We start from the raw sequence: 20,134 nt of genomic DNA, 5'->3' as shown, positions 1-20,134 counted from the left end.
TCACCAAGTTTTCAATTTGACATTTGTCTTTTACCGTATCCTTGCCTTTCTGTAATTTTTGTTTTCTCTCTTTTGTCTTGTTCAATCACCTACATGCATCTAAAATCTTTGTTCATTAACGTGGTAAATTAACTTTTTCATGAATTAATTAATTAAACAATGGCACACTTACGTTAAGCTCGATGTAATCCACAGTACTACCAGCACAACTAAAATACTCTAATTCTCCGCTAATGATGGATTAATCCTATTCCTTAGCTACAACATAGAAGGGCTCAAGATAGATAATCCTATTCCTAGTGAACCTATCAAAAATATGTTATATTATATGGGGTACAGCTCATATCAGACTCAAATAAGGAAGAAAAAAAATTATTTGTTAAGAGCTGTAATTTTGCCTTCACATGGAAACATATCTTTCTCTAATTTTCTCTTCTTTTTATGTTATTTATTTATGTATATACTAGTATATAGTTTTCGATACAATTGTTGTGTGAGAATAGATTGACTAATATATAATCCGAGACGACAAAACCGATTAAACCGACCCCATTATCAATCACTATCAAAACAGAAGAAAGCAGTGGACAGAGCATTTTCCTTACTGGCCCATTTCCATTTCCATTTCCATTTCTTTCCTCTTCACGAATACAATAATAATCAAGAATGGAAAGAAATAGTGAAGAACCAGAAAAATACCTAACTCTATATCTTATCACCTTTTTAGTACTTATATTATTGCTTTAGTGGTTAGCATGGCTCACTCTCTTCTTTGCACCCAACTACTTGGCATCGTAGGCCATTCATGTCCCACCAATTCTCTTATATTGCCTCAAAAATTAGAGACTAATCCCTCCAAATTCAGATATTAGACACTATTTTGTATGATAGGATCAAATATGATTTACATATCAACAATTTGTGTTGAACCATTGTTGACTAGACACTTTTATATGCATCAATTAAGGATCGAACATGAATTTGTTACCATTATTTGTTAAATTTGTTATCATCATTTATTAAGTCGATGATCAGACCTAGGTCATGTTTGTCGATCAAGCATGACGCAGTTATCTAATTATCTGAAATTGTGTTGCATTATGTTTGAAATTGTGTCGCGTTATGTTTAATACACACTCTTGTACGCATCAATCAAGATCGAACATAATTCAGATATTTGCGAATTGTGTCACAATATTAATGTCACAACTTTTTTTTTAATGAGACAAGTCCCTACCCATTTCTAATCCTTTACTTTCCCATCATTCTTATCTCCATTCTCAAAAGTATCGCACCTCACTCATAATAAACCCATGTTCCTCCAAAATTCATAATTTCCACCGAAATTCTTCAAAAAAGAAAATAAAAAACAAAGTTTTTTTTCAACCATTCCAAAGATAGATAAAAAAACAAAAGAAACATAAAGTTTCTCATCACTACTAACTATTAATTAATAATCATAATAATAATCATAATTAATTTACATTTAACATTTTTACAATGCCAAAATTTCTTCTGTAAAATTAAAAAAAAAGTAGCAAAAGAAAATAAAAAGATTAAAATTAAAAAAAGAAAAGAAAAATAAAAGAAAAAACAGTACTCTAATCCATACCACCAACCAACCAACCAAAGGCATCATCAACAAGAAGATTTTTGCTTCAGCCGTTAAACAACTTCCACGGCGCACGTTAGCAACCATAGTCCAAAACGCGAAAAAGGAAGAAGAATCACTTTTTTTCCGATTCTTCAAACTTTTTTTCTTCCAATATCAATTAACATCCCACTCATCAGAACTCTCTGGTTCAGGAATCTTATTCAAATCAACTCTCTCAGCAAAATCACCAGAACCATCACCTTCAAGTAACTCCGGAACCGGCATCACGCGATGATGATGGTTCCGGTTATGCTGAAGGTGATGATGATTATGATTATGATGATGATTAACATCTGCTTGAAGAGCATCAACCCTAGCACCAACTTCAGTAGCTTTCTTTCTAATAGTAGCCGCCGACATATCACCACCACCACCGACGACGGCGTTGTTTTCACCGGCGAGTAGCTCTGGGAAATTGAGACGAGCTGATGGTCCCCGGAGATAGAAAACGGCGGTGTCGTAAGCTCTAGCGGCGGCGATAGGGGTAGAATAGGAACCTAACCAAATTCGAGAACGTTTGTTTGGTTCTCGAATTTCAGCTACCCATTTTCCCCACTTTCTCATACGAATTCCTTTGTATCTTCTCTCTCCATCAACACCACCGCCACCGTTTCTCTTTCTCTCTCCTTTTCCTCTTCCACCGTCCATGTTTCTCTCTCTCTCTCTCGTTGTTTGTTGTTTGAGTTTGTTATAGAGAGAGAGAGTGAATCTTCATGAAAATCTAAAGAGTAAAAGAAACTGTTATGTTATTGGGTTTTTTGGGAGAGAGAGACTCTTATAATTATGTTGTGACTCTCTCCCACTCAAGTTTGTCATCTGGGTAAGCCTCCACGTTGGTTTGGTTTTTCTTATAAATAAACACAAACCTTTTTATATTTTTTCATATGCATTAGATATCTTCTACGCGCAATCATAAAGACTAATATTCTACGTTGATAAAATTACACTTTTTTTTTTTAAGTTGGATCATACTAACAAGTATCTCTGAGACATTAGCTAAGGAAATTTGAAAAATTTAAATTTGATACTTTTTAGACTTTTGGGACATTGATTGCATAATTTCTAATGTAATAATATTATATTTAATTCTTTAATCGATGCTCTAATATTCTAAGGACATTGGTTAACATTATCGTATATTAGAATTAAAACATTTAGTTAAGCTGGGAAAGATCTTTTATCATCTTATTCAAATTTTATATTTTAATGCTAAATCAATTACCAATAGGATAATGGCTATATATTTATATTTTTATTTACGGATTTAATTCACCGACAAAGTCACTCTTGCCTTTTTTTTCTCTCAAAGAAAAACAAATATCATGTTTTTGTTTATTAGTACCTGTCCCTTTCATCTTTGGAATTTTTTATTTTAATTTGAAGCCGTCCCTTTAAAACGCAGGTTGCGCAAAATATTGCTTGCTTCCTCCTTTCATTTGCATTGCATGGCGTCCACCTCCTTATGTTTATTAATTAATTACTTTCTTATTTTAATCACTTTCTTAGTTCCTACTTTTCATTAAGGATTTAAACTGTATACATAGACATTTTTCCGGAATATCTGACTCATTTTCTAAAAAAAAGTGTCCCAAAATAACTGAGTCATTTCAATAATTTTCAATACAACTTTCATCATTCTCAATACAATATAACTCTAATTAATACTACTTTCATCATTCTCAATACAATATATTTCACTTTCCCATTTATTTATACATTTTTCTTAATCTGTGTGAAAAACCAAACTGGCTCAGATAAAACGAGACGGAGGGAGTATATTTTTTTTGCACGTATATAAATTAAAATCACATTGTGGTATCACTTTTCTAAATCAGTTTTTAAAATATCTTTTTAAATATTTATTTGATATGATTTAATTGAATACATTTATAAAAATACTTACATCGTTGAAGTATAAAAATTAATTTCTTCTATCAATACAATGAAATGTGTATTTTATTTTGTATTTAATTTTTATACATTGGTAGTAGGGATGACAATTGGACCCAGATCTTATGGGCACCCGCAAAAAATACCCGCTATGGGTAGGGTAAAACCCCGCTTTCGTGGGTCTGGGGTTGGGTATGTGTAATTACCCGCAAATTTGAATGGGTATGGGAACTGTACTAACCAGCACCGCAACCCGCATATATGTATTTATATAATATGATAAATAATTTATTTATTTTTGGTGTACGATTAATTTATTTATTTATCTATTTAAGTTTAACCCTAAACCTAAAACAACTTAATAAAAACTTTAGTAACAATTTATTATGACTTTAACATGCAACTACAACTTTTTAACGTATAACTGATGTAAGGTGTCTATTTTTTTTTTCTTTCCAAGAATATTTTGGATGTTTTTTATTTGGCTAAATACTACGATTCATATTATTATGTGAGTTGATTTAAAAAAAATTGGATCATAGTTTTATTTCAATTGTAGTGCTTTTTATTATCTTTTCATGGCTAAAATGCGGGTAATGGGTGCGGGTATGGGCACTTAAGTACCCATAGGGTATGGGGAAGGGCACTAAAATTGTTGCCCACGAGGGTACGGACATGGGTATGAGCATTTTTTACAAATGCGGGTATAGGGATGGGTACTATAGTACCCAACCCCATGGGTACCCATTGCCATCCCTAATTGGTAGTGTATTTTTTACACATGCATAAAATCAAATCACTTTATGATATAATAATCATTAAAGATAAGTTTCTAAAATATCAATTTAACATGATTTGATTGGATTCATGTGTAGAAGACACTGCACATAGATCATTCTTTCTTATTTGTTGTTTGAAGACTAGACTATCAATTAGTCTCTAAATTATCTTTATCTCTTTGGTGTTAAACTATATGAAATAAGGGATATAAAATTTGTCTATTTACCTCCTAAAATAAGATTCAACTCATTTAACATGATATTATATAGATGGATGGATAATATATAATAATGTGGGGATTGAAACCAAGTTTCATGCTGAGTGTGAGGTTAAATATCGAAGTTGTATTGAAGATCCGTATTGTTAAGGTTTTTGAGTTTTTAGATTCCGTCCTATAATATAAGCAAAAATTGATCAACAAAAATTATGTATTTAGTTCAAAAATTGTAACAAATACATCAACTTATATTGACTCATTTTTCCTTACATTTTTAGGACCGATAAATTATATATTACATGTGCTTGAACACCTTAATCTCGTGAGCTAAATTTTGCAGTTGATGTTAAGTTCATTTAACAGTATTAATGGAGGATATAGATGTTTTATTTCGAATTTGTCTAATCAAATATTTATCGTTGATTAATGTATCTTGTGAGTACAGTGAATAAATTAATGGATATTCTATCTGTATCTATGTTTTAAAAAGAAGAGTTGTTGCCGTCAGGCATGATTCTAAAAAACAAAAACAAGTTGCTACTGTGTTAGTGGCACAAAAAATAGATTTTAATGAATGCCAATCTGGTGTATGATGTTTAAGTGGGTTCGTTGATGTCTTTTGTTGGTTAATCAAATAAAGATTTCAAAGATAATTTAATCAGGAGGAAAGAAAACTATATACTAAAAATATAAAATAATCTGTTTCATTTTCATTATTATTATGTGATACTTTTTTAATAATTCTGAGTGGGCAGAGAGGTAGGTCGGTGGTCGGTGGATAGATACCGTTAGCAATTGACTTTCCCTCCACGCAATTACGATAGGACAATATTTCCAATTTTCTCCTTCAAAAACTTTTGTTGTCATGTGCATAATAAGGGGTTTTATGAAATATGGAAATATCAATGGCCCATATGGTCTAAAGTTGTTGCCCGGCTAATCATATTAATGGACGGTTAAATTTCCTATTATTAGAGTAGTGTGTGCTTGCCTCTTTAATTATTCATTCACAAGCTTTATTATTTGAAATTAAATTTATTCATTAGACTATTCCTTCCGTTTCTAAATACATGTCACATTCAACGCTATATTTTAGACATGTCAAAATATAACTTTGACCTTTAATGTTTTTTATTCTTTGTAATAAAAAAATTATAAAAGCCACTTTGATTGACCTGGTGGTATTGGCTTGAGTCTTGGGAGTGTGCTCCTTCGCAAGGTCTTAGGTTCGATTCTCTCCGGTGCTAATTTAGATTCTCTCTGATGCTAATTTAGGTGGACTATTTAGCTTCTTTAATCTTTATGGTGCTAATTTAGGTGGGCTATTTAGCTTCTTTAATCTTTAAAAAAAAAATTATAAACTTTTGATAGTGTTTGAAAAATATTCATTTAAACAACATATTTTGAGAATATATGTATTTTTTTAGAGAAATAGTTGTATTTATATACTACTACCTTCGTCCCTAAATATAATACTATTTTGAGAATATTTTTTGTCTATTTTATAAGACCCCTTTACCAACGTACCCATATTTATTTTATATCTTTTTCTTCAAATATTTTTATTTTTTATTGTCTATTTTGAGAATATTTTCAAATACATTAATTAATTCTTTACCAACATACCCATATTTATTTTATATCTTTTTCTTCAATCAGCATAAAATTGTAAAAATAATAGTAGTAATTACAAACCAATTTATCGCTAATATCAATTTTCTTAATTCCCGTTATTTTTTCAAAAGGGCTCTATAATTAAGGACGGAGATAGTAGTTAAAAAATATGGTCTAACTAAATTATGTAAATAGTGTACATTGTAAAAATACGACACGTATTTAGAAACGGTGAAAGGTTTTTAGGAGAATTAAAAAGTAACTTACTAGTCTAAGATGAAAATATGTTGGATCAAGTTAGGCTTTGTAAAAATTAAATTGATAGTTAAAAATTTTAAGGCAAATTGAATCTTGTCTATTAGGTGTCACGTTAAGTCGAAGTTTGACTTTGTTGAAACTCTGGTATAATGTGTTGTCCACTTAAAGACCAATGTCATATTGACATATTGTTTACGTTGGATTTTCGTAAACAACCGCTGGTTTACAAATGGTAACTTGCAAGATCAACCAGTAAATCTTAGGACATATTGTGTTTGTTCTTGTTGTTAGAAATTCTGTGTCTCTGGTGTCGAAAATATAAGAAATATGATAAAAACAATCGAATTCAATCCACTTGAACTCAATCGAACTTAATAAAGTAAAGTGCAAGAACACTTAAAAAAAAAAGGGTAAATTGTATTGATTAAACAAAAGTTGGTACACAGATTCATACATTGCAACTTGTGACTCGTTTCTCGCTTCCATACGGATACTTTGAGTGTAAGTTTGTATGATGGAATTGTGACCCGTTTTTCCTATGAAAAACTACTATTTATACTAAGTCTAGAAATAACTACACTTCTTTGAAATTCAAACTACAACTGCCACAAGTCGACAGTTTTGCTTATTTGAAAACAAACTTAAAATACAAACTGACTTAAAGAATAACTGTTGTTTTATCTTGGTTTTCGGGTGTCAAACATTGATTACGTTTGAACCTTTTAAACCGGTGATATCTTATTTTTTCTTGGGAAGGGAAAAAGTAAGCAAAACCCTTGAGAATCGAGGTCCGGGAGTTGTTTTCGCTACGGGAAGGTGTTAGGCACCCATAACGACTATAGTATCCTATAGGAACCGTCTTTAATTTCTACGCGCACGCTTTATTTTTAAATGCTATTTGAAAAGTATTTATTAGACCTAAGGATGTTCTAAGTGAAGAATTGGAGGGAGAAGAATGTGTTTAAATTTTTATTTTAGTTGAATTGAAGGAATTTTGTTCCTTGCCTACGTACCCGTTTAAGGGATCAAATCCACCGTAGTTCTCTTCCAAAAAATGTTTTTTTGTTTTTGTTGGTTGATTTTAAGTTTGAAAATGGAGTTTGAAGAATAGAAAGAGGCCTCAAGGGCATGAGATTGTAAAAAGTGGGGTTTGATTAGTTATTTGTAAAAACAAGTCAAAGTAGGATTATTTTCATTGAAATTTGATTAAGAAAATAAAAGGAAAATTCAATGGGGTTTTGGACCCCAAGGTTTATTAAGAAAATAGTTTGAGTGAAGTTTGTTCATATTTTTTTGGAAAATTGGTTTTTTCTAAGTCTAAAGCCTAAACATTCATCTAAACATACAATCCTAAACATACATCTAAACATGCATATTCTAACTATATAGTGATGTGTGTGCGTGTGTCGGTGCTTGTGTCGGTGTACATCATTAGAGTCCATTGTCCTTTACATCACACCCTAGATACATTCTATGGCCTCTTTGCCAAGGAATTAAAAGTGCATAAAAGTAATATACAAAAACTCCTAAGTATTTACATTCTAATTTTGTATGGAATTGAAACTTAAAGTGCAAGAAATTAAAGTGAATGAGATGATGAAGTATGGAATGCTCATGATGTATGAAACAATGAACAAATGGTTAGTAGCACAAGATATAAAGCAAGTCAAAGCTATCATAACAAAAATAATGAAAATTAAGATAAAAACAAGCAAAAACAATGAGAAATAGGCCTAAAATCTCAACACCAATGCAAAGCTTGAGTATGACCTATAACCCTCACCATTCAACATATTTTCAAGGCATAAAAATCCAGGTCTTAAAATGAGGATCCAAGTGTCATTACGAACTTTGCATTTTTATGTGAATTTAGACTTATTTGCACCATTTATTCACAAAACAAAACTTGCCAAGCAAGCAACCAATCATCACATGCACATGTCCAGTAAAAAACACATTCAAACAGTAGTAAAAACCCTCATAAAATCATCCATCATGAACCACAAACATTTATCAAGGATTGGAATTGAAATCAAGCAAATTTTCACTCATTTTTAGCACAAAATATGACAAAAATAGCAAGAAAATCAACACCTTATTCTTTAACCAATTTTAACATGTGAAAATTATCGCAAAATGCTACAAAAATATCAAGAAGCCTATATGAATTTTTTTAGAAATTTTTTAAAGGTTTTTTGGACCAAAAAGTGCAAGAAAATTGCTAATTCTAACAAAAATAAGGAAAAATGCTATACATACTTTTTATCAAGATTCACCACATAATAATGTCGCAAAAAAGTCAAGAAAAAATGATTAAAGACACGTAAAAAATTTTAGGACTCTTATCATGAAAATCTAACACAACAGGGGGTACGAATAGCAGAAATAGCAAGAAACACGCAGGGATGGGGGGCGCAAAGAGCAGCATATGCACAGGCCAGACAGAATGGGCTCCAGGGAGGAAATGGACCGGGTTAGGGCTTGGTGTGGGTTAAACCGGTTCAGGGGGAGTATAAAATCCACAGAACCGGTCCAACTCACATTTCCCATTCCAACTTCTCTCTCTAAGTCCATCTAGAGAGAGAGAGTCTGCAACTCTCCTTCTTCCTCTTTGTTCTAAGGCCGGTCATCTTCTCCGATGAGAGAAGGAACTCCGGCGACGGTTACCGACGACGGTTTCCGGCGCCGGTGACTCAAACTTCTCCGATTCGAAATATTTTCATGTTTTCTGAAATCTTTTTTTGTGGCGATGACGAATCCGGCCTTAGAATTTTCAGACGAGCCTTGGATCCTACTAGATCTAAAGAAACAGATTCGAACAAAAACGAAATAAGAATAAAAGAGAGAAAGAGGTTTACCTGATGAATATTTGGAGGTTATGACGAAGGAAGACGATAGAGCAAGTTGTTGCCTCGTCCTGGCTTCTGGTAAGTATCTGAGTTCAACCTTTGGAGGTTCTTCCTCTTCTCTCTCTTCGTGTTCTTCGTTTTCAACGAGTATGATGAACCGGTTCGCCTTCGCTTTGATTCCTCTTCTTCTCTGACTCACGCACGCGCCTTCTGTGATCGGTGCTTGAGTTTGTCACGCTCCGTAACGAACTCGCACTTGAATTGCAACGTTCGCGTGATTCTTGCTCAATGATGAAGATGTATCTGAGAGCTGCTATTGATTCTGATCGGTTAGATTGAACTTAGAGTTTTGACTCATGAATTTTGACAGAAAAATTGGACAAATTAGGGTTTGTTACAATACGTAACTAACTCTAATGGTGTTTGTTTCTCTGGAATTTTTGATTGCGGTTCAATGGTGATTCATGTTGATGATGAATGTTAGTGACGAATTGTGATGATTTCTGGGGAAATTTGATGAATTAGGGTTTGAAGATGATGAATTTGTTCATCATGTTCTTGAGTTTTTCTGCGTTTTGATCTTTTTGTGGTGGAGAGAGAATGGAATTTCTGTTTTTGATGATGTGTACAGAAATGAATGGTGGTTGCTGACTTTGACTGGTGAGTTGGCTTTTATAGCTGACACATGTATGGACTGGACCAATGGGATTTTGACATGTGGCATACCCTTGTAACAAACTTCTGTGGACCACTAAGACCCTGACACGTGTACATAATAGATGATTTGGACAAAAGAGGACTAATATTGCAAAATAACAAAATTAAAAGGCCTAAAAAGAAAATTAAAGGGACTTGAATGTAATTTTTAAAATTTTGAGGGACTGAAATGCAAATAATAATAAAATTTGAATAAAATTGGGAAATTGGAAAAAACGTAAAGTGAAACGATTAAAATTTGACAAAACGGACTAAAATGAACCAATGGCCTAAATGAGGTACTTTAAAGTACCTCTCTGCCGAAATTTCGTGTGAAATGACCAAAATGCCCCTGGGGCTGAAAACGACTAAAAATGACTCAGATGAAATTTAAAAAATGGATTTTTAACAGAAATTGAATCAAAGACTCATACAAGCAAAATTAAAAGACTCAGAGACAATTTTTAGGATTTAAACAGGGCTTTAACACATGAAAAGACTAAAATGCCCCTAGGGGCAAAACTGACTCAAAAATGACTTCAAATGCAATTTTTAAAATGGATTTTGACATAGAATTGAAATGAGGACTTATTCACACTAATTGAAAGGACTCAAACAAAATTTTGAAAGGCTGAGAGAGATTTGACATAGGAAATGACCAAAATACCCTTGCATGTAAATTTTGCAAATAACATTGAAATGAAATACAGAGAAAGATGCAATTGATCAGAGACAGTTCAAATGACTTATAATGCAAGAAAAGAGGAATTGAGCTAATATTTTTAGGTCCAAAATTAGGGTATAACAACTGTTGATAACCACCTTCGAAAACTGCTCTGTCGAAGTCTTCTACCATCTTCGAACCTAAATTTGCTTTCAATACAACACTCTGTTCGAATCTTCTTTAAATCTAGGTCAACTATACTTTGACCACATTTATTACAGCTAGTAAAATATATTGGCTAACAAATTGCCCCCCAGAAACGCCATTTTCGATTTCGCCGAAGAAGAAAAAGACGTTTTTGAAAAAAAATAACTAACATTCTCCATCGAAATGAATGATGTCAGTATTTAATTCAAAACTAATTCAAATTTCCTTTAAATACTGACCCCACAATCTTAGTTAGTGGGCCACGTTCTCTAATATTGGAAAAGACGCCATTTTTAATGGTAAAACTGTCAAAATAAGATCTTGACATGTGTCATGATCAAAGGTCCATATAGACACATAGGCAGATACGAGTTGTTCTTTGGATCGAACTTGACACTTGGTTGGAGATACAAACAGATAGGCAGACACAAACTGTTCTTTGGATTGAACTGGCTGTTTGGCTGAAGGCATAGACAAAAAGGGTTGATACAAGCTGTTTCTTTGGATCGAACTTGCTTGTTGGATTATCACCACATCATGTGGGAGAGTGCAGACTGTTCTCTTAGAGCGAACTTGTCGTTTGACCGATAACAAAGCATAAGCTGGGTACAAACTGTTCTTCAGATTGAACTTGCCGTCTGACTGATAACAAAGCATGAGCTGGGTACAAACTGTTCTTTTTAGATCGAACTTGTCGTTTGTCCGGAAGCATAGGTATATAAGCAGGTACAAGTGGTTCTTCTTGGATCGAACTTGGCGCTTGACCAGTAACAAGATACAAATTGAAAGTCTGGTTTTAACAAGATACCAATTGAGGGTAAATTGTCATTGACTTGACTTGAAAATAGTCATGACCATTTTGTTGGCCCAAGAGTACATTGAGAGTGAATTGACATTGATTTGAATTGAATTGAAAGTTGACATTGAAAAAGAGATTGGGAATTGAGATTGAGCAGAGACATAGACATAGACATTGGATTGAGAATTGAAATTGAAAGAGACATTGGGAATTGGAATTGGATTGAGACATAGACATTGACATTGGATTGGAGAGTTGCAATTGACAGTGAAATTGGATTGGAATTGGAAATTGACATTGACATTGAGATTGGATTGAAATTGAATTGAAAATTGAAATTTGACATTGACATTTGACATTGACATTTGACATTGACATTGACATTGACATTGGATATTGACATTGACATTGACATTGGATATTGACATTGACATTGACATTGGATATTGACATAGACATTGACATTGACATTGGATATTGTCATTGGAGATTGTCATTGAAATTGGAATTGAAATTGACTTTGACATTGAAATTGGAATTGGAATTGGAGAGTTGAGATTGCATCGAATTTGACAGTTGAAATGGGATTGAATTTGACATTTGGAATTGGAATTGAAATTGAAATTGAGTTTGACAGTTGAAACTTGGATTGAATTTGACAGTTGAGAGTTGGATATGCAACATGTATGTATGGTATGACAAGATTATTGGATGTATGAGCACATAAAATGCATGATTATGCATGTATGAATGCTTGAAATGCATGATTGGTTGGCAATTTGGCAGAGAAGTTTCACAAAGGCAGACAAAACATTGGAAGATTGGGCACGTAGTGGCTCGTGCTGCAACATATTCACAGGGGAAAAACCTCTTTGGAGAGACCGTCGTTGAGAGACGTATCAAAACCATGGCTGAGGGCAATAAAACTTGTAGAGGAGGGACCCTTGGAAGGTTCTTGGATACAGGTCGCCGTTGCTAGGCGTGTCAGTGCTGGGTAAACATTGGATGTTCGCATCTGTGGTCAATGCTTTTCCAATATTCTTTTCATTTTTCATTTTCAAACCCCATTTTTGCCTGAACCGCCCTTTCGGGTTTTCGATTCACCGGGGAATAAGATTCTTTTCATTGCCCCATTTTTGCCTGAATTGCCTTCATAGGTTGTCAATCAGCGGGGTGCTCATTTTTGCCTAAGCCGCCCTTTCGGGTTTTCAACTTAGCGAGCTTTTCATTTTCATTTTTTTCAATTTTTTTCATTTTCATTCTGTTTTTTCATTCTTGCCATTGACCACAGATCATCCTGGGGAGTAACCTGCTTGTAGCATGTATTGAAATAGGCATTGGCATTCATTCATTCATGCATGTTTCATTGAAATGTACCCTATTGCTCAGGTTTGCTTTCAAAATAGACAGAAAAAAGATTTTCAATTTTCAAAAATGTTTGTTTCAGACATTGACATTATCAAAATAGAAAGAAAATGTTTTGTATATAGCATTGAAAGTAGAAAGAAAATAGAATTTCAAACAGTAGAAAGGCTCAAATTGATGTAAAAGAGTGAGAGTCAGCCAAAGGCATGACTTCACGGATTTACAAAGCTTGGAAAATGGTAATTTTATTGGTTGGTGATACATTGAACACGATGACCGCTACATTTCATAGAAATTTTGAATTCACAAGTACAGAAGCCTCTGATGAAGACGATCATTGACAGTTGTAGATGCCCCAGGGGTGATGGTGATTTGCCAGATATAGTTACTTGTCTTTTATCAACCTCATTTTTGCATGAACCGCCCTTTCGGGTTTTCGGCTCATCGAGGCGCTCATTTTTGCCTGAGTTGCGTGCAATCTCAGCGAGCCCTTTCATATTCATTTTCTTTGTCCCTAACTTTTGCCTGGATCGCCCTTTCGGGTTTTCGATCCACCGGGAAGCGCATTTTTGCCTAGGCCGCCCTTTCGGGTTTTCGACCTACCACGCTGTTCTTTTCTTTCTAGACAAAGTATTTCTTGACTATATCGGTATTAACAGGATTTGGGAGTTCAACACCATCCATGTGTGTAAGAATCAAAGCACCACCAGAGAAAGCCTTCTTGACAACATAAGGACCTTCATAGTTAGGTGTCCACTTGCCCCTTGGGTCGGGTTGCTGACTTATTCTTCTTTTCAATACAAGTTCGCCTTCCTTGAATTCTCGAGGTCGGACTTTCTTGTCAAAAGCATTCTTCATTCGCACTTGATACAACTGTCCATGAGTCATAGCATCCATACGTTTCTCTTCAATCAGATTCAATTGATCGTACCGACTTTGACACCATTCAGCCTCAGTTAATTTTGCTTCCATGATCACTCGAAGAGATGGAATCTCCACTTCCAGAGGAAGAACTGCTTCCATACCATATACCAGAGAGAAGGGAGTTGCCCCGGTTGAACTGCGCACTGTAGTACGGTAACCATGCAAGGCAAACGGTAGCATTTCGTGCCAGTCTTTGTAAGTAGTGACCATCTTCTGAACAATCTTCTTGATGTTCTTGTTAGCGGCCTCAACTGCACCATTCATCTGAGGTCTGTAAGGAGAAGAGTTGTGATGTTCAATTTTGAATTCTTCACATAAAGCTTGCATCATGCTATTGTTCAGATTGGAACCATTGTCAGTGATGATTTTGTTGGGAACACCATATCGACAGATGATGTTATTCTTGATAAACTTGACGACCACTTGCTTGGTCACATTGGCATAGGAGGCAGCTTCAACCCACTTGGTGAAATAGTCAATTGCCACTAGAATAAAACGATGTCCATTGGACGCTTTTGGTTCAATTCTTCCGATCATGTCAATGCCCCACATAGAGAAAGGCCATGGGGAAGATATAACATTGAGAGCATGTGGAGGCACATGAATCTTGTCAGCATAAATTTGACATTTGTGGCATCTCTTAGCATGTTTGTGGCAATCACGCTCCATAGTTATCCAGTAATAGCCGGCTCTTAACAGCTTCCTCGACATAGTGTGGCCCGAAGCATGGGTCCCAAAGGTACCGTCATGTACATCATGCATCCATTTCTCAGCTTCTTGTTTGTCAACACATCTCAACAAGACCATGTCATAGTTCCTCTTGTATAGGATTTCTCCGTCCAGAAGGAATCTGCTAGCCCATCTTCTCAAAGTCTTTTTATCCCTGTTGGAAGCACCAGGTGGATATTCACGATTCTGCAAGAATTGTTTGATGTTGTAATACCAAGGCTTTTTATCATTTACATCTTCATCAACCTGATCTGGCACATTTTCAATAGTAAACACATGAGCGGGTCTATCAAGACGCTGCACTTTGATTACGGGCACGTCATTCCAGTGATTGACACGAAACATGGAAGACAGAGTAGCAAGAGCGTCAGCCATTTGATTTTCATCCCGAGGGATGTGGTGTAGCTCAACCTTGGTAAAGTACGTCAACAGACGTCTTGCATAGTCACGGTATGGGATCAGCTTCTCATGATGAGTCTCCCATTCACCTTTTATCTGATTAATAACAAGCGCAGAATCTCCATAGATGTCAAGGTGTTTGATTCTCAGATCAAGGGCTTCTTCAATGCCCAAAATGCATGCTTCATATTCAGCTATGTTGTTTGTGCATTCAAAAGTTATTCGAGTAGTGAAAGGGATGTGGTGCCCCTGTGGAGTTATAATGATGGCTCCAATTCCTTTACCATAAGCATTGACAGCACCATCAAACACCAATCCCCACTTGCTATTGGGATCCGACCCTTCATTGATCAGTGGCTCTTCACAGTCTTTTGCTTTCAGATACATAATCTCTTCATCAGGGAAATCAAATTTAATTGGCTGGTAATCATCAAGAGGTTGACAAGCAAGATGCTCAGCAAGGACGCTTCCTTTGATTGCTTTCTGAGCTTTGTACACAATATCGTATTCAGACAACAACATTTGCCAACGTGCAATCTTTCCAGTAACAGCAGGCTTCTCAAAGATGTATTTGATTGGATCCATTCGGGATATCAACCAAGTTGTATGATTCACCATATAGTGACGCAGGCGTTTGGCAGCCCAAGCTAAAGCACAACAAGTCTTTTCAAGCATTGTATACCGAGTCTCGCAGTCGGTGAACTTCTTGCTCAGGTAGTAAATAGCATGCTCTTTCTTACCAGTCTCATCTTGCTGACCGAGGACACAACCCACTGAATCATCTAACACTGACAGATACATAATCAAAGGCCTTCCTTCCACTGGCGGGACAAGGATAGGTGGTTCCAACAGGTATTCTTTAATGCTATCAAAAGCTTCCTGACATTCATCATTCCATACAACAGGCTGATTCTTTCTGAGCAATTTGAAAATTGGTCCACAGGTAGTGGTCATGTGAGATATGAATCTTGAAATATAGTTCAGACGTCCGAGGAAACCTCTGACTTGCTTCACAGTTTGAGGGGCCGGCATCTCTCTGATGGCTCGGACTTTGTCAGGATCAACTTCAATGCCTCTTTGGCTGACAATGAAGCCAAGCAACTTTCCAGATCGTACACCGAATGTGCACTTGTTAGGATTCAACCGCAGCTTGTACTTTCTCAATCTTTCAAACATCTTTTTCAAATACACCACATGCTGCTCTTCATCACTTGATTTCACAATCATATCATCAACATATACTTCAATCTCTTTGTGAATCATATCATGAAACAGAGTTGTCATACCTCTTTGATAGGTAGCACCAGCATTTATCAAGCCAAACGGCATCACTTTATAACAGAATGTTCCCCACGGAGTGATAAAGGACGTCTTTTCTCTATCTTCAGGAGACATCCGTATCTGGTTATAACCTGAGAAACCATCCATGAAAGAGAACACTTTGGATTGAGCAGTACTGTCAACAAGCACATCGATATGAGGCAATGGGAAGTTATCTTTTGGACTGGCTTTATTCAGATCTCTGTAATCAACACACATTCGGACTTTCCCATCTTTCTTTGGTACTGGTACGATGTTGGCAATCCACTCGGGATACTCAGCTGTCATGAGGAAACCCGCATCAATTTGCTTTTGCACCTCAGCCTTGATCTTAAGAGCCATGTCTGGACGAGACCTTCTCAATTTCTGCTTGACAGGAGGACATTCAGGTCTTGTCGGTATCCGATGTTCCACAATCTTGGGATCTAGACCCGGCATATCTTCATAGGACCATGCAAAGACATCTGGATAATCATGGAGAAGCTGAATAATCTTCTTTTTCACTTCTGGTTCAAGTGCAGCACCAATCTTGATCTCTCGCTTGTTTTCTTCAGTACCCAGGTTGATAAGCTCAATCTCTTCCTGGTGAGGCTGAATGGCTCTTCTTTCTTGCTCCAGCAGCCGAGTGATCTCATACGGTATCTCTTTATAATCATCATCCTCATCTTCAGCTTCATATACAGGGAATTCAAAATTTGGAGGAACCATAGGGTCACTGTGTTCAACGGGTTTATTGTGGTTCAATCTGCATAATATGATTGGGATGATTTTTTAGAAAAATGTTTTCTATGCAGATTTTTGAAATTAATAAGAAAATACAGATGTTTTGGTTTTTTCTGGCATTACCATTATTTCCAAGAAAAAGGCACTAAAAAGTAAAAACAAAGAGTCGTGAGAAAGACGATAACTTTTTATTGATTAACGGCAATGCCGAAACAAACACGCCCTTACAAAGATATCACTTTCGCCTTGGGTAGAGCGAAAGGATTGTTATTTTGAAAACAAAAAAACATGAGCAACAAAACACATTACATGGAAGCATGCATGACTAAAGGAACATCAATGGCTTCCCAATTTCTCACAGTGCCTCCTGGTATAACAAATGCAGGCACGTAACCACCTCCAGCAGCATCTTCAGTAATAGCATTGATGTACCCAGCACTGTAGAAAGTTCCCTTTGAAACAGCAGATGTCGGGGAGAATCCAAGGCCCTCTTTACGCTTGTTTTCCAAGATCTGAATCACCTTGCCCCAGCCAGCAGCTTGCCCTGCTTGAACAGCCTTCTGGGCATCTCTCAGTGAGGCCATGCTAGCACCAGCCCTCCGGGGCTCTGCACCTTCGACAGTCAAGCCTTGAAACGACGTTCCTTCTGCGGACCCTGCTTCAACACAAGAGAACGATGATACCTGGCTAACTAGATATGCTTCCTCACCATGCACAGTGACAATCTTACCATTCCTCATGAACTTGAGCTTCTGATGCAAAGTGGAAGTTACCGCTCCAGCGTCATGGATCCATGGTCTTCCGAGGAGACAGCTGTAAGAGGCATTGATATCCATGACTTGGAAAGTTATTTGAAATGTCTCGGGACCAACGGTGATTGGCAAGTCCACTTCCCCGAGAACATCCTTGCGGGATTCATCAAAAGCTTTAACCAGATAGCTGCTACCCCTCAGAGAAATTCCATGATGGCTCAATTGCCTTAGTGTGGATTCAGGCATTACATTCAGAGACGATCCAGTGTCCACCAATACGTTGGATATCATATCAGACCCACAGTGCACCGAGATATGTAGAGCCAAGTTGTGGTGCTTCCCTGCTTCGGGGAGCTCATCGTCACCGAACCCCAAGTTGTTGCAGGCAGTAATATTACTCACTATCCCATCAAATTGATCCACAGAGACTTCGTGGTCAACATAAGCTTGCTCCAGTATCTTCATTAACACTTTCCTATGAGCCTCAGAGCTCATGAGCAGAGACAGGATGGATATCTTTGCAGGAGTCTGTAGCAGCTGGTCAACAATCTTATAGTCACTTTTCTTGATAAGTCTCAGGATTTCGTCCAGATTGGACTCTTCGATAGATTGGCCTGCTGGGCCAGTGTTCTTGTCAACAGGAGGAGCAACTGGTGGAGTTACCGTGGCAATGGGTGTGACCACCTGCTTTTGAAACAAGGGTGGACGGACTTTTCCACTTCTCAGAGTTGTAACTTCACTAGCAACATTGTCAACTGTAGCTGGGGATACCAGAGGCACTTCACCCCGTTTTCAACCATGGTTGCATTGTATTTGTAGGGAATTGCTTTGGTAGAGGTATAAGATACCGGACCAGGTAACCTGATCACCAAAGGTTCAACATTCTTTGCCTGAGATACACTTCCAACAGGAGAGTCATGGAACATTGGTACAATCACACATACATCACTGGTAATCAAGTACTTGTCATCCATCAGGCTCTGGATATCATTTTGCACCACACAACAGCCCATAGGATTCTGCAGACATTCTGAACAAGAAGCATGATCATGTTTGAACAGAGAAGCCTGGCAAAGTTTGACATGTAATGGTACCAAGGGAGTAACGACATTGCGGACATCCAACATGGGATCCTTTCGAGGAACGGGAATCCTTTCAAAGGCTTCAATCATATTAACAGCAGCATGGTTTGGAAGCGGGTTGTCGAGGACATGAGGAACACTGTTCTCAAAAGTCAAACGTCCCTTTTCTATCAGATCTTTCACAATATATTTCAGAGCAAAGCAACCTTCAATATCATGGCCTTGAGCACCCTGATGAAATTCACATGTTAAGTCCTGACGGAACCTGGGAGGCAATGGATTAGGTGGAGGTTTGCCTGGCCTGGTGACACAGTGTCCCTTAGCTAATAGAGTTGGGAGCAGCTCACCATACCGCATTGGTATTGTTGGAAAAGAAGGTTTGGGTCGGGGACCCTGTTGTTGCTGCCGTTGCTGTTGAGCAGGAGGCTGTTGTTGTACTTGTTGAGGAATGGCATTGACGGGCATTGGTGGTTGACCCAGTGGCAGAGGATATTGTTGGTAGAATGGTGGGAAGAAAGGATGTTGAGAGTACTGCATGTAGTGATAAGGCAGAGGTAATTTCGTAGCAGCTGCAGATGGGTTACCAGATACCATTCCTACGTCAGATTCCTTCCTTTTATGATGACCATTACCGTACTTCTTCGGTGCACTGTTTGAAGATTCACCCTTCTCAAGGACAATAATACCATCTCGGACAGCCTCTTCTAGACGAGTTCCCATTGTGACCATATCAGAGAAGTTGTTCGGAGCAGAGACTATCATTCTCCTTATATTCCTTCTTCAGAGTCTTCAGGAATGTCTGCGTTAACTCTTCCTCATCAAGTCGAGGAGAAACACGGGCAGCTGCCCCTCTCCACCTCTGAGCGTATTCACGGAAGGTTTCATCTGATTTCTGAGATAGGGCTTTGAGAGAATCCCTGTTTGGCCTCAGACGGGTGTTGAACTCATATTGACCTTCGAAAGCAGCAGCGAGTTCCTCAAAGGTATGGATGTTATCTTTGCTCAGACTAGTGTACCAATCTGCTGCATCATCTATCAAGCTACTCTGAAAGCAGTGGATCATTAGTGCATCATTGTCGGCATAGTTAGCCATCTTTCGGACATACCGGATGACATGGTTGTGTGGGCAAGAAGTCCCATTATACTTGTCAAATTCTGGCTCTTTGAATTTCTTCGGAACCTCAAATCGGGATACCAAGCACAGATCACGAG

General features: G+C 36.9%; 1 protein-coding gene across 1 annotated transcript; it reads right to left on the bottom strand.

Annotated features, from left to right (window-relative positions):
- Window positions 1-1,426: 1,426 nt before the first annotated feature.
- Window positions 1,427-2,476, bottom strand: LOC146919741 (ethylene-responsive transcription factor ERF011-like). Its single transcript, XM_085713165.1, has one exon. The coding sequence runs from the start codon at window positions 2,300-2,302 to the stop codon at window positions 1,769-1,771; it is 534 nt and encodes a 177-aa protein (XP_085569291.1). The 5' UTR covers window positions 2,303-2,476; the 3' UTR covers window positions 1,427-1,768.
- Between the last annotated feature and the right edge of the window lie 17,658 nt (window positions 2,477-20,134).

This window comes from Medicago sativa, chromosome 5 (genome assembly GCF_051527215.1).
Source record: "Medicago sativa cultivar Bolivia chromosome 5, Bolivia_mono, whole genome shotgun sequence".
Classification (NCBI taxonomy): domain Eukaryota; kingdom Viridiplantae; phylum Streptophyta; class Magnoliopsida; order Fabales; family Fabaceae; genus Medicago; species Medicago sativa.
This window is presented reverse-complemented; position numbering and strand designations above follow the sequence as displayed.

What these genes read in the sequence shown, in the direction of transcription:
- LOC146919741 (XM_085713165.1), bottom strand. Translation starts at nt 2,302, where the DNA reads ATGGACGGTGGAAGAGGAAAAGGAGAGAGAAAGAGAAACGGTGGCGGT.